General features: G+C 42.1%; 1 protein-coding gene across 1 annotated transcript in view; it reads left to right on the top strand.

The window, feature by feature from the left end:
- Positions 1-15,407, top strand: part of LOC134346871 (contactin-associated protein-like 5) — a 1,673,098-nt gene that overhangs the window by 1,250,212 nt on the left and 407,479 nt on the right. The window contains exon 19 of the mRNA XM_063048676.1: positions 6,749-6,973. Within this exon, the coding sequence (XP_062904746.1) occupies positions 6,749-6,973 (225 nt within the window). The remainder of the gene's footprint in view (positions 1-6,748; positions 6,974-15,407) is intronic.

Genomic DNA, 15,407 nt, shown 5'->3' with positions numbered 1-15,407 from the left:
TAAAAGGAGCTGGGATCAAGGTGGATTTCTGCAGTAAGTGTCTCAGGATTAAAAGCCATGCCACCACTGAAAGAGATGGGTCCTAGTGTCCCCTCATATTCGGTAGCCTTATAAAGGTAATCACCATCGGGATCGGGATCTCGAAAGCGGCAGTACAGCGTAAGGCAGTGGTCAGCCACAAGCTGTCGGAGCAGTGCTGCCAGGGTAATCAGGGACTCGACCCTCCCAGCCAACACACTTTTTGTCCCTCTTCCCTCTGGGAGAAGGCTCAGGAGCTTGAAGACTCATATGACCAGATTTGGGAACAGCTTCTTTCCAACTGTGGTAAGACTGCTGAACGGATCCTGACCCGGATCTGGGCTGTACCCTCCAAATATCCGGACCTGCCTCTCGGTTTTTTTGCACTACTTTACTTTCCCTTTTCTATTTTCTATTTATGATAAATAATTAAAATTTTTAATATTTACTATCGATTTGTACTCCAGGGAGCGCAAAGTGCAGAATCAAATATCGCTGTGATGATTGTATGCTCTAGTATCAATTGTTTGGTAACAATAAAGTAAAGTAAAGTATTCATTAAGTCTTGCAAAAACTCCCGATCCTTCACCTCCATTATTACATCCTGCCACAGTCAATTTCCCCAGTGAAGCCCCTCTATGTCCTTGGCACATAAAGTCACCTGTGTTTCTGTGGGTCCCGTTTTTTTGGAGCATCATAAAGCGAAGCTCAGGCACCTCCTCATTAGGCAGCTCGAGGTACAATCCCTCGAGAGTGCAATGGATTGCAGTGTTCAACTCGCATAAAGCCTGGTATCCTAGCAAGTTAATGGGTGAGTTATTGGTTATGAGAAAAGTCTTCTCTACTCCTCTGCCCTCTACTCTAATCTCTACGGGCTGTGATAATGGGATAATGAGGACTCCAGCTATCCTCCCAGTTTTTATAGTTTCTATACTGTCACGTGAATCGGCAACAATGAACTATCAATTGAGGCAGGTTTCATAAAAACAAACTAACATTTATTAAACTCTGCTCAACAATAGCGAAAAGTATTCGAACGACTAACTTAACCGGAAGTCAACTGCTATATGGCAACTCCGGAACAGTTCTTAAAGGGGTAAATGCGAAAACAGTTCTTAAAGTGGTAAATTTGAACCCTGTCTTAAATGGTAAATTCGAAAGTCCAAGTGATTTACACAGTCAATAAGGAGAGACTTCCCTGTAAACGGATTTCTTCGAAGACGTGACGTTACTGCTGATTCTCCAAAGAATTCACGATGAAGGAAATAAAATGGCTTAAAGGAGCTGACCTTTTCCTGGCGAGGGGACACTGCACAAACTTCCCTGCTCTTGCAGGAGTTATCTCAGATATAGGTCACCACTTCTGAATGAATGCTCGGTATGGTCGATCCTCTATAAAACCGCTGAATGACTCCAACTTTATTCCGATCCTTCAGGTTCCCGTCCTTTAAGAAGGTTTTCACTCTCCAATACTGCTGTAAAAGTAAATCAAAAATACACCAACAAAGCTGGCAGCGATTGGTGAAACTGCTGGCACAACTATTTTACCTTACAATAGAAAGTAGAACTCCTCTTTAAAATGAAACTGCATCATGAGATAAATACTCAGCATAACGGAGTAACTAACGAAGCAAACAACAACTCAACTGAAACTAACTGCATCACACCAGGGGTCTTCTTTATAAAACACAAAAATGTTGAGAACAGGTCATCATGTGACCTCACACTGGTGGGAAAATTACATCATGTGACCTCCACAAGACCATTACATCATGCTTATAAGACAGTCACAAAGACACCCACGGGGTATGTAACAATACTTTTAGACAGTGCCACGGACGGGCTCACAGACAATATGGTGGTGCCGGAGTCGATCAGGACATGCACTCGTTTTCTTATCAATTTCTACAAACTTTGTATTTCCAGGAGTGAGTTCTTGGAAGGCCTGTTAATAGCTGCCTGTATGGTCTTCCCTTTGTGGCCTCCCTATTGGAGCTTGAAGGGGTTACGTTGAATGAAAAGTGTTAGTTTCCAGAGGTTTTCCCGGATCATCTTTCTCCCTGCCCTTTTCTATCCTATCCTTCCCCACCACCTCTGCACTGTCTGGCCCAATGCCTCTTTCGTCCATATTTTCTACATACGTCGCTTATCCCAGGGCCTTTGTCGAGCCCCCACATTCCACTGGCCTTTCTGTGCAGACTGCCCCTTTTCCCGTGACCTTAAACCCATGTTAATCAGGATTCGGGTTTCCACATTCCATTGCTGGGTCTGCCTGTTCAAACTGGTCAACTTAAAGGCATGGGTGACCTTGGGTCGGAGGCAGTTCAGGAAGGTTTGTACGGCCAATGGGACATTCTGCTGGCTCCAGGAGTATTCTGCCATTTGACTCCCAGCTGCCTTTGAATTGGGCTATGAAGTCAGTGACCATCTCTCCTTTTTTTTTTGCATTCAGCAGATAACCTCTCTGAAGTCCCTGTGTTGCCTGGTCACCGCAAGGATGGGGTCTTTAATGTTGTGCACCCGTGTCTCCAAGGCCACTTTGATCCCACTGGGGGCTGCCAGCTGCCCTCCGGGATCTGTCTCATTATTATGTGAGAAGTAGGTTTATATTCCCTTACCCCTGAGGTTTCCTATATTATACAGTGGAGCGCCCGTAAATCATGGGTCAGTAGGTTAAATATTTGGCAGGTCTGTGTGAGCCAATTATGGAACACCACAGGTTTTCTGAGCAGATCAGGAGCATTGCTAACCATATTGCTTACCTCAGCTGGGGACAGTGTTTTAGAATAGGAATGTCACCCACCATTATTTGGGGCAACGGAGAGGTTCCTCCCACTTGTGGTGCTATCTTGCACCCTCTTCCTTCTGTCCAGTCGAGCCGCGACCTTTCAGGATTGAGGGCAATGTCTCTGCCCCTGAGCCCCAGAAGACTCTGGTTTAGGGGCAGCATGTTGATCCAGGGGAGCAGCAGGTTCCAGTGCGGCCTGGGCCTGTTGAATTGGGGGTCTTTGTTGCAATCCCTCTGCCACCTCAATGACCCCTGAATCGTCATCAGGCACTTCATGGGGCTGCAGCTTTGCTCACTGGGTATAGGCCACCTGCTGGCGCCATCAGGACAATATTAGTATTAGTCATCCAGCTGTTATTTTCCTCCTTTTTGATCTTAAGTTTGGGGAGGGGTGGTGTCTCCTTACCACCTCTTCCCATTTCTCAAAGCTCCATATCATGTAATCAAAATCACAATTAGGATCCCCATTCCTGGCCTCAGTTTCTCCTTTCCAATATCCAACTTTTATTAAATCGAAAGAGTCTCCAAATCCTTGACTCCAACCATACAAGTCACTGGAAAATGTAGCAGAGTACCTGGTGTCCCCTGTTTAAAACCAAACCTTATCGGTGAGAGAACTATCAGATCACCCAATAGTCACATTGTCCTTTTGTATTTTGCAATTTTCTTCTCTGTGTCTGTATTCATTGGAGTCTTCGTGATCAGCCAGACATCGCTCATGTGGGGGTCCCTAATTCTTTTTTGATTGGCTTGGCTTGACCAGGGACTTACTAGCTGGCCTGGTTATCCATTTTACATATACTCCTGTTTAATTATTAGTACTCCATGCTCTATGTTTCATTACTAACTCGGCTTCATAATCAGCTGATTACCATAAATGAAGACCTGGATCACATTAAATTTCATAAAATATTTTAGCTATTAGATCTAATCTCCTCCAAGTTTCCTTCTTGTTCTTGTGGAAACTCAGGAACTGGACATTGGCAGATTATGGACAGCTTTCCTCATGTCTCACCCTGGTTCTGGCCTTACTTCCCTTCTTTCAGGGAAGTCTCACAGATGGGGACTAAAGTCCTTCCCTAGGGGCCAATTACTTGGTTGGGTTTCAGTGGGATCCCATAAGTAGGGATTCCATCTTTGTCACTAGATTGTTAAGGAAAATTTATTTCCACAACAGCCTCAGACCCAAGTATCCAAGGGACTCTTTGTTTTACGTGACATAGAGAGTTGTCCCTCCTCAGAGCTGTGACTCTGCCTTTGGTTACAGAGAGTTCCTGCCTATAACATACAGGACATGCAAGCAGTATGGTAACACATTTTAACAGAAACAATCAATAGTGATAAAACAAGAACTTTGTCCCAGACATCATTGTTCAATTGAATAGAAACAACTAAAAGCACTCAAGTCACAGTCTTGAGACTGACACCAGTAAACTAAAGGGCAGTATCTGATTTGTGCTGATCTATGCATCGACCTGTGCAGACATGCAATTCTATAGTCGCACATAGGTATGGACCCTTAGATTGGTAAAATTCCTCCACAGTCATCAATTCCACTATTTAAATTATTGACAAACAATGTAAAAACTACCAGTCCCAATACTGACCCCTGAGCAACACCACTAGTCACTGGGAGCCAACCAGAAAAGGCCCATTTTATTCTCACTTGCTGCTTCCTGCCTGTCAGCCATTCCTCTATTCATGCCAATATATTTCCTGTAATGCCATAGGATTATATCCAGACTTGTGTGGCACCTTATCAAATGCCTTCTGAAAATTGAAGTAAATGACATCCATTGCCTCTCCTTTGTCCACCCTGCTTGTTACTTCCTCAAAGGATTCAAGTTACTTCCTCAAATAATAATTATATGTAGTATTATAAATATATCTAAGCTAGGGTGATTCAGGACATGGAGTATTGTGTGCAGTTCTGGTCACCTACTTGCAGGAGAGATATCAATAAAATTAATAACAAGTGAAAATGTGCAGAGAAAGTTTACAAAGATGTTACTGAGACTTGGGGAAGTTTGAAATGTTTTGGACTGTATTCTCTGGAACACAGGAAAATGAGGAGAGATTTGCAAAATTATGAGGGGTGTGACGAGAATACACATAAAATTAAGATGTTTGCTGGCCTGGGTTAGCATCAGTGGCATCAGCAAGTGGTCTGCCACCTGTCCTCAGGGGAAGGAGAGATAAGGAACAATGGAGCAGCGTCTGGAGATGTGTAATGAAGGGACGGGAGAGAGAGCTGTCTGGAGCGGCTCCCCCTTTGAACCCTGAACTGTTTGAAGTGATGGACAGGTGATCTGGAGATGTGTAATGAAGGGACGGGAGAGAGAGCTGTCTGGAGCGGCTCCCCCTTTGAACCCTGAACTGTTTGAAGTGATGGACAGGTGATCTGGAGATGTGTAATGAAGGGACGGGAGAGAGAGCTGTCTGGAGCGGCTCCCCCTTTGAACCCTGAACTGTTTGAAGTGATGGACAGGCGATACCCCAGCAGGGGGATAAAAAGGGACAGATTCGCTAAGGCAAGACACACACGACACCCGAGGTAACGAGACCATGGAAGCGGTGCGCCTCTCACGAGTCGGTGGGAAGTATCGGACCTTAAACGCACAGGGTGGAAAGGTACGATCAGCGGGAACCTGGTGTGTGTCCACCCTCGCTTGGGTGCCAGGTTCACTGCAGAGGATCTTCACAGTCGGTGACCTCAGGTGACATCACAAAGGACCCGCCCGGAAAGCTGCTTGTGAGAAATATCGCCGGTCTGTGAGTGGAAGCCGTTTCTGAATGATCAGTCGTTCCCGTTCTCTCTCTCTCCCTCCCCCCACGTTGTCCATCGCCATGGCAACGATTACTGTGAACTGAACTACTAAATTAGACTGAACTTTGTGTCACTTTGAAATTGGTCATTTATCCCTAGACAACGATAGAGCTTGATTGATGCTGTTATCTTAATTCTGTGCACATGTGGGTTTATCATTGCTGAACTGTTGCATTTATTATCCTTTCGATTACTGTGTTGCTTGTTTCTTTAATAAAACTTTCTTAGTTCTAGTAATCCAGACTCCAACTGAGTGATCCATTTCTGCTGGTTTGGCAACCCAGTTACGGGGTACATAACAGGGGTTGATAGGGTAAATGCAACCAGACTTAATTCTACTGAAGTTGGGTGAGACTAGAACCGAGATCATGGGTTAAGGGTAAGAGGAGAAATGTTTAAGGGGTACATCACTCAAAAGTTGGCAAGAGTGCGGAACGATCTGCCATCGGAAGTGATAATTATGGATTTGAGACATTTAAGAGAAGTTTGGATAAGTACATGAATGAGAGGCTTACAGTCCAGGTGCAGGTCAATGGAACAAGACAGGACAATAGTGTAGCATGGACTAGATGGGTCAAAGTTTCTGTGCTGTAGTGCCCTATGACCTAATGACTGCGTGATGATCATTGAGGCTGAGATGATATTTATTGTTTGCTCAATAGTTTTGCAGCTCTAAGCACTGTTCCACATGTGTTGTACTGGAAAATAATCCACTGACGTTATTAGATATATTTCTAATAGTTCTTCACCCAACATTTCTTCATCACTTTATACACACACACGTACACACATATACACAGACGATTCTCTTAAAAAGAAGTATTTGGAATATCTGTTATATTTTAAAAATGATGAATTTGAAGTTCCTTTGGTGAGCAGAATGGAAACTTATTTAATCAAAGGTAGTACAGCCACTAAATTAAAAATTAAATACATATTAATATATATTATAGTGGAAAAAATCGTGGATTATTTCTTTCATATTTACATCTAATTTGCTGTCAAATAAAGTAATTTTATTTCAAATTATAAAATCTTACATTTTATTTTATTATAAAATTATTTAATTAAAACATTATTAATTTTGAATGTGTGTTTTGTTTTTTTTCTCTCAGAGATTTCTGCCATCTTTGAACCTGGAACGTCATTGGTATACACATTACAGGAACCTTTCATCTTGGTCAAGAATTTAAGTGATCTTTCATCTGCTGCATCTTCAGAACACACGTTTTTCAGAGAAAATATTGCATTCAGTTTTCGAACTAGACACACTCCATGTATGCTTCTTTATGTCAGCTGTCTTAATGAGGAATATTTGGCTGTGACTCTCTCCAAAAATGGTAAGCTTGTTGAACATTTCCTTTATGTTACTTAGAATATGGTGGTAATAAAAATAATATAATTAATTATTTGCATTCTCTGTATACGCTTCCAAAGATTCCAAAGGTAACTCTTTGTGAAGGAAGAAATTCCTCCCCGCCTCAGTCTTGAATGATACAAAATATATGAAGGGAAGCATCCCAGCAGCATCTATCCTGAGAATTCATTCTGAATCTTATATTTTAGTAAGATCCCTGCTCATTGTTTTAAAACACACAGTTTATGCCCAAAGTATGCAACCTTTCTCATAATGGAACTTCCCATCCCACAAATTTATCCTGTGAACCTTTTCTGAATTCCTTGCAATGAATTATATTCCTCCTAATATAAGGAGACTAATATTATATTGCTGTACTCCAGGTCCATTGTGCTTATAGATAGATCTTCCCCCTTTCCCCTAATCTATGCTTCTTCCAGAGAAGGTTAACAATCTATTTTCCTTCCTCATTACTTCCTGTTTCTCTGGCAAGTAATATTAAGTAATATTGCACTTTTAATTTTTCCTACCAGAGTGACAAACTTCATTTACTTCCCCTACCCATTGCTCCATTATAATCTACTGTGTCCCTTTGTGTTATGACAATCTTGACAATGGAAATTCCCCCTTACAGAATTTACAGCTGTATGTCAAAAAATTTGAAATACAGAATAAAAGTGCACTTTGATGATACTTACTTGAAAAAACTTAACAGACCTGATGGGAAATGTACAAAGTTACTAGTGTCTTCACTGTGGAAGACACTAGCACTTTGCTAGATGTTACAGTTGTTAGGTGTCATGAGATGTGTGAAGTTACCATTGACAGAGGGAAGGGTTTTAGGAAGCTGAAAAGGCTGAAGGGCAAATTGTTTGAGTGCAGACTTCTGCAATGTTCATGAACTCAGGGACTACATTTTGTGTGACTGTATGTTACTGATATCTTACATGCACTTGCTAATTTATATGTGTTATATGTGCCTTGTGCTGTGTGTGACTGTTGGTACTGTGTTTTGAATGTGTACTTGAATTAAAGGCTGCCAATTCACAGTGGGAAGCCACTTAAAGGAAACTGTCAAGGCAAGATCTTCTGTTAATAATTGTATCAAATAATGTAACATCCATTTTTAATTGATCGATCAACCCTTTTTCTTCTGCCCACAATACTATCAGAATTTCCTTGCCTATAAACCCTGCATCCACGTGGGTCATTACTGTCAAGAGGAAATCTCCCAGTAGGAAAGCATCTCTAATTATAATATGGAATTCAAAGGTGGAAAAAAGGGTTCATATTATTAAAACTACTATACAGTTTTCTAGGAACACAACTTTTCCACATCATGGTGGTACACTGTCCCATTTTCTTACCCATTCGCTTAACCTATCTATGTGCTTTTTCAAGCTTTATTTATCCTCACAATTTTACTCTTCTACTTATTGGTGTATCATCAATGCCAACAGAGTGTGCAGCACCCCTTTTGTAATGAAATATTTGATAAGTCCTTGAGGTCAAACTTAGTATCTGGAACACAGACAAGACTTGCTATCATTTGAACTATGGTTAAGGCAGTCATTTCAGCCAGACATCCCAACAAATCCCCATTTTAGGCTCCCCTTTGAGCTATGAAGATGATCCACATGTTTTCAAAGGTTAATTTTACTGAGGACTGTGTGTTACCTACGAGCGAAGCAAGAAAGACAGGGAGTAAAGGGTTAAATGTTTTTACTCAGTCATTTTAGCCACTGTACATGATGGGCAACTTTCAGTGTTGGGCTCGGAGCTGTAAGCCGAGTCCACCAAGACAGAACACGTGAACTCAAAAGACTGCGGAAAGAGTGAAGCCTTCCATGCATAGGAAGCCCAATCGATTCATCACGCAATCAGCCACATGCACACTTACAAAATTCTTGAAATCAATGAGATATGGTTCAGTGTGCAAAATTAAGTTTCCCCTGCCAGCATCACCACCACCTATTTGCTCACCTCATTTTACCACACCGACCACCACCCTCGACACAATCTGTCAACATTTCTTCATTCACCTAATCTGGCATTCTACTGTCATTGACCGCATCCTTACTATGACAGGTATCGATAGGTTGAAATGTGAAGATCCATTGTGTTCATTGTGCAAAAAAAGGAATTTCATTATTTTATTAATAACCATTTTAATTCTATCAATATTCCCTTAATGAAATTAATATTACACCACAATGTCATCTATGCATTAGTTTCCTTAACTGTGTGGGAAGTTCAAGTCTCTGTACTAACATAATAGTCCTGAATATCCAAATCAGCTGAATAGTTAGACATTTCCAAATTGTGGTGTATTTGGGCAGTAGGATAAAAATCAAGATTTTCCCAGGACTCTGCTGGCATTTTGCCAGTTGTCCCTTTGTCTTGTTGAATGTGATGTCGAGGATCAGTTAAGAGGCTAAATATAAGGAAATTTGCATAGCATTTGATGTAATTGAGTTTATGCTAATAAGACAGTCAAACCTGAAGTCATGCCTGAAATGGTGATCATAGCAACTTCATGGAGTATACTTGAGCTTATGGTTGAAAAGGCCCCACCAATTAGCTCTGATGATCAGCTGCTCAGACTAAGTAGGTGATCGGCAAGTACAACAGGTGAAATTGTCTGCGGAAAATTCAGGTCAAAGTCTTTCCCATCTTTGATATAGTGGGTCCAGGAAAATATTTTGCATCCTGCTAAACACATAACATAAAAATTAATCTAAAAGTTAAAGACTTTATAATGAGTCATTGGCTTATCCACACTGTGGCTTTATAAGGCATTGTTCTGACCACACTAAGTATTTTGAGAAGTTTTGGGCCTTTTATCTAATAAAGGATGCGCTAATAAATGATTCTGGGAATGAAAGGTTTCATGAATGAGGAAAATTTGAATGCTCTGGGCCTGTACTTGCTGGGGTTTAGAAGAATGAGGGGTGATCTCATTGAAATGTATCGTATTTTGAAAAGCCTAGATATAGTGGTAACTAGTCAACGGGGTGACCCGTTGGGGCACCCTTTGAAGGAAGGGTAGTGCAGTCTGATGTGACCAGAATGAACATTGAATTTTCCTGAATGCTATTGGTATCGCTTTGCTTTGGAAACTGAAGTAGAAAACCGCAGCAAATATAGCTCCCTCTCGTTTAATGAAGGACACTCTTGATGGCATCATTTCTGGTTTATCTGCCACCCGTTGTCATTCTAGAGATGTGCAGCCCTTTCATGACCCGTCTCTTCAGCTTTTCTGCTGTTTGTTGTTCGTCTCTGATCCTGGAGACATGCATGCCTCTCCTCCTCTGTCTCTTCTTCTCTAATCTTTATTTGTCCTGACTCTTTGATCCTGGAGTCGTATGGCCCTGGCCTCATCCGATTCTTGTTCTCTCCCTCTCCTTGCTGCTTCTCGATGATGTTTGGCGTCATCTCTTGACCATAATGTACCCCTTCCCTTTCCACATGGCATAATTAGGCTGACCATTTTTTTTTACCCTAATGCTGGGTAGAAGATACGAAGCAATAACATCAAATGATGCTGATTATTCTTGATGATGTGGTTGGCACACTCCTAAATGGATGTGATATAGTCACCGCTGTCCTTTGACTGCAGCAAAGGGTTTTGTGGGTGTCTCAAAGTACGTCATTACAATAAGATTTAATTATCTGTTATTGATGGGTGGCCGTTAGATCTGTACCAATCCTGCACACGCTGATGGTGATGAGCAGAATGTGACCCCTCAAAATAGAGCTGCCCTGCTTTTTTGCTCTGGTAGGTGTCGCTGCTGAGTCTGGTCGTGCACATGCATTGGGCTGTCACGTCCCGATTTCCATGATGGCAGATCGGGTCTCGGGTGAAAGCCAGCCTGTTGATTTTTGGCGAATGAGCAATTTTATACGAATATATAACCCTGAACTTTGCCTGCATTCTGTAAGCTAGCGCATTTCAATTCGATTGAGCCAAAAAAGGTGCCGCTGTAATGCAGCATTTCTGCTAATTGGAGGATGGCACGTCCTCAGAATAGAAGAATATCACTTTAGAACAGATATGTGGAGGAATTTCGTTAGCCAGATGATGATGAATCTGTGAAAAACCATCTCATAGATGGCTGTGGAGGCCAAGTCATTGAGTATATTTAAAGCAAAGATTGTTAGGTTCTTGAATTGCAAGGGCATCAAAGGTTATGATAATCAGATTCAGAATGTGGTTTGATGTCACAGGCATATATTATGAAATTCGTTGTCATGAGCAATAAAGTATGCAACCCTCAGGTTCTGTTGGCTGTGTCAGTGTAGGGAAGACAACCTTTGGCCCTGTGTAAGTGTAGGGAAGACAATCTCTGGCCCTGTGTAAGTGTAGGGAAGACTATCTCTGGCCCTGTGTAAGTGTAGGGAAGACTATCTCTGGCTCTGTGTAAGTGTAGGGAAGACAATCTCTGGCCCTGTGTAAGTGTAGGGAAGACAATCTCTGGCCCTGTGTAAGTGTAGGGGAGACAATCTCTGGCCCTGTGTAAGTGTAGGGAAGACTATCTCTGGCCCTGTGTAAGTGCAGGGGAGACAATCTCTGGCCCTGTGTAAGTGTAGGGAAGACTATCTCTGGCTCTGTGTAAGTGTAGGGAAGACAATCTCTGGCCCTGTGTAAGTGTAGGGAAGACAATCTCTGGCCCTGTGTAAGTGTAGGGGAGACAATCTCTGGCCCTGAGTAAGTGTAGGGAAGACTATCTCTGGCCCTGTGTAAGTGCAGGGGAGACAATCTCTGGCCCTGTGTAAGTGTAGGGAAGACTATCTCTGGCTCTGTGTAAGTGTAGGGAAGACAATCTCTGGCCCTGTGTAAGTGTAGGGAAGACAATCTCTGGCCCTGTGTAAGTGTAGGGAAGACAATCTCTGGCCCTGTGTAAGTGTAGGGAAGACAATCTCTGGCCCTGTGTAAGTGTAGGGAAGACAATCTCTGGCCCTGTGTAAGTGTAGGGGAGACAATCTCTGGCCCTGTGTAAGTGTAGGGAAGACTATCTCTGGCCCTGTGTAAGTGCAGGGGAGACAATCTCTGGCCCTGTGTAAGTGTAGGGAAGACTATCTCTGGCTCTGTGTAAGTGTAGGGAAGACAATCTCTGGCCCTGTGTAAGTGTAGGGAAGACAATCTCTGGCCCTGTGTAAGTGTAGGGAAGGCAATCTCTGGCCCTGTGTAAGTGTAGTGAAGACAATCTCTGGCCTTGTGTAAGTGTAGGGAAGACAATCTCTGGCCCTGCCAAATGGATGAGATTGAGATACGAGTCCACCCCCAGACCCCCTGTTTGTGTGGATGCTGCGTGATTCGTACCCTGTTACAAATCAGTACCAGGGAATAACAAACAGTATGCCACATACAATTAAATGATTTAGCTTCATAATTCTTAATTTGACTAAGGGGTTAATGAATAAAAAGCCAAAAAAGAGGAAAGGGCCCATTTTAATGAAACAGTCTAAGGTGCACAAGTTGGAGCTCACAGTTTCCCTTTGCACTGATCCTCCTTCAATCTCCCTGGCCTTCATCAGTCTCCATTCCAGATCGAGTCCTACAATCTCGTCCCTCTGGTGTCTTCTGTCTTCATCTCCCGCTAAACAAAAAACTGGTGTCAGGCACATGGCACGAAAACACCCTCCTGTCATTGGATAGTGCACATTCCAAAGTACCCGTTATCTTTAACCTTAACCCAAACACTGCTTCTACAGAAAGAACATTACATTGGCAGTGAAACTTTTCCCAGGGTGTTACAAGTATATTAGGAAGTATATATAAAATTAAATTAAGTAGTGTTAAAAGAGAGGGAAAATATGAGGTAGTGTTCAAGGGTTTCATTGTACATTCGGATGGTGGAGAGGAAAAGCTATTCCTGAAACACTGAGCGCATGTCTTCAGGCTTCTGTACCTCCTTCTTCATGGTAGCAATGAGTCCGGGGTGATGGGTTCCTTAATGAATGTTAGGGGGAGAATGGGTTAAATCAGCCATGATGGAGCAGATTCAATGGACCAAATGGCATAGTTCTGCTCCTTTATCTAATGATCTTAGTGTCTGAATAGATTGAAACAGGAAGGGTGGAACCAATTTTGAACCAGAAATTTCAGTTACTGATGGAGGCTGAGGATGCAGCTTAGACAGTAAATGAAGATGCTATTGACCCGTGGCTTTGGAAGCTGTAGTTGCACTACTTGCTGGATGTTAAAGTCGAGGAAAGGGGAACTCGTCCTATCATGACAGGATATATCCTTATATGCTGAGGAAAGTAAGGATGGAATTCACTGAGCTATTACCCATGATGTTCCACAGAAGAAGGGACAAAATGTTGGGGAGGAGGGTGTGTGAAGTTCATGGGCAGAGTCATACTATTGAAAATATTGTATCCTCGCTGAAAAAGGATATTCTAAATAGAAACATGGAGCATAAGACCAAGGAAGTTGTGATGACAGATTTCTGTAGATGCATGGTGGAGAATATATTGACTGCATCATGGCCTGGTGTGGAAACACCAATGCCCTTGAACAGAAAGGCATATAAAGTTAGTAGATAAAGCCTAATTTATCAAAAATAAACTCCCCACTATTGAGTATATCTCCTAGGAGCACTGTTGCAGGAAAGCAGCATCCATCATCAAGGACCCCCACTATTCAGACCATGGTCTCTTCTCACTGCTGCCACCAGGAAGGAGATACAGGAGCCTTAGGTCTCATACTATGTTCAGGAACAGTTCTTGCCCCTCAATCATCAGGCACCTGAACTAGAATGGATAACTTTACACACCGTGCTGCTGAACTGATTCCACAATCTAGGGACTCATTTTTAAGGACTCTACAACTCAGGTTCTCAATATTTATTACTTATTAATATGTTCTTCTTTTTCTTTTTGATTTGCACAATTTATTGCCTTTTGCACACTGGTTGTTTGTCTGGATTTGTGTGTAGTTCTTTTTTATTTTTTTAGCAGATAAGCCCTGCAAACAGGCCATTTAGCAACCCCACAACCTCGATTAACCCTAACATAACCATGGGACAATTTACAATGACCAATTAACTGGCTCCATACGTCTTTAGACTGTGGGAGGAAACCGGAGCACCCAGGAAAAAACAAGTATTACACGAGGAGGGCGTGCACAGACTCCTTAGAGAACACCACTGTAATTGAACTCCAAACTCCGAAATGCCCTGAGCTGTAATAGCATTGCGCTAACTGCTACACTACTGTGGTGCCCATTTTGCATTGATTCTATTTTGTTTATTTGTATATACTGTGAATGGCCACAAGAAAATGAAGCCCAGTAGTAAATTGCAACATATTTGTACTTTGATAATTAATTTAATTTGATTTGAAATTAGAATTTTGGAAGTATTTAGTTAATGCTTCATACATATGAGGCTCGTTAGTTATGGTTGGCAGCTCATCTAGGAAAATGAAAACTCTGATCTCAAACCTGCACCTCCTTGCATCTACACCCAGTCGTGGGTAAGGCTTTTGGCATAAAAGTCAAGAAAAAATCCAGAGCTGGAGTCCCTAAGTAGTCCTACGTTGAGTTCAATGCAGACTAAACACTCCTGCAACACTGCTCGTGCCAAACTGTAGCAGTTTCTACTGTTCCTTTGCATTCATCAGCTGCGTGGCCAGGAAGGCCAGCAGTTTGCTCTCAATATCGTACTGCCTTGGTTTGCATACTGGTTTACATATCACCTAGACAGCTGGGACACTACATCCATGGTCAGCCTCGACCAATGCCGGGCCTTGGTGCTGAAGAGGTGGAATTCCAAAATAATTCCAGGAGCTAGTTATTGTGGATAGGTTGCAAAAGCTGGAGTTGTTTTTCTTGGAACAGTAAGTTCAAGGGGATACCTTGGAGGTATATAAACAATTAGATTCTATGAGAGTCGTGAATCAGGAGATTTTGAATAATTTACAAAAAGAATGGAATGATGGGAAAACATCTTTTTAATGCAATGAGCAGTTATAATCTGGAATGCATAGGTAGAAGTAGAGCCTGATTCAGTGACGGTGTTCAAAAACAAGCCTGATAAACACTTAAAAGAAGAAGAAAATGCAGGACTAAAGAAGAGCCTGGATTGTTTTTGTCTAGTGCTGGCATTTCACATGGCCATCCTGCCTCAATGTAACTTCCTGTGATACTATAAAATAATGATCTTCACACATCAGTTTTTATCTTTAATGAGAGACTAGCTCCTGTATATTGCCACAGTTTTACTAACAGCGTATTTCCATCCTGATGATTTGTTTCTTTGCTTTCAATTGAGAAATGTTTTCCCCAAAGCCTCCTGGAAATGTTTCAACCAACATCTGTTGCTCTTTTCAAGACTTTTAATTCTAATCTTCAATGATTCTGCCCTTTCTTTATATTTCTGTTGGAAACTATCTGCAAAGCCTCTGGCAGA

The sequence above is a fragment of the Mobula hypostoma genome, chromosome 5, assembly GCF_963921235.1.
Source record: "Mobula hypostoma chromosome 5, sMobHyp1.1, whole genome shotgun sequence".
In the NCBI taxonomy this organism is placed as follows: Eukaryota; Metazoa; Chordata; class Chondrichthyes; order Myliobatiformes; family Myliobatidae; genus Mobula; species Mobula hypostoma.
Note: the sequence above shows the minus strand (reverse complement) of the source record. Positions and strands in the feature narration are given on the sequence as shown.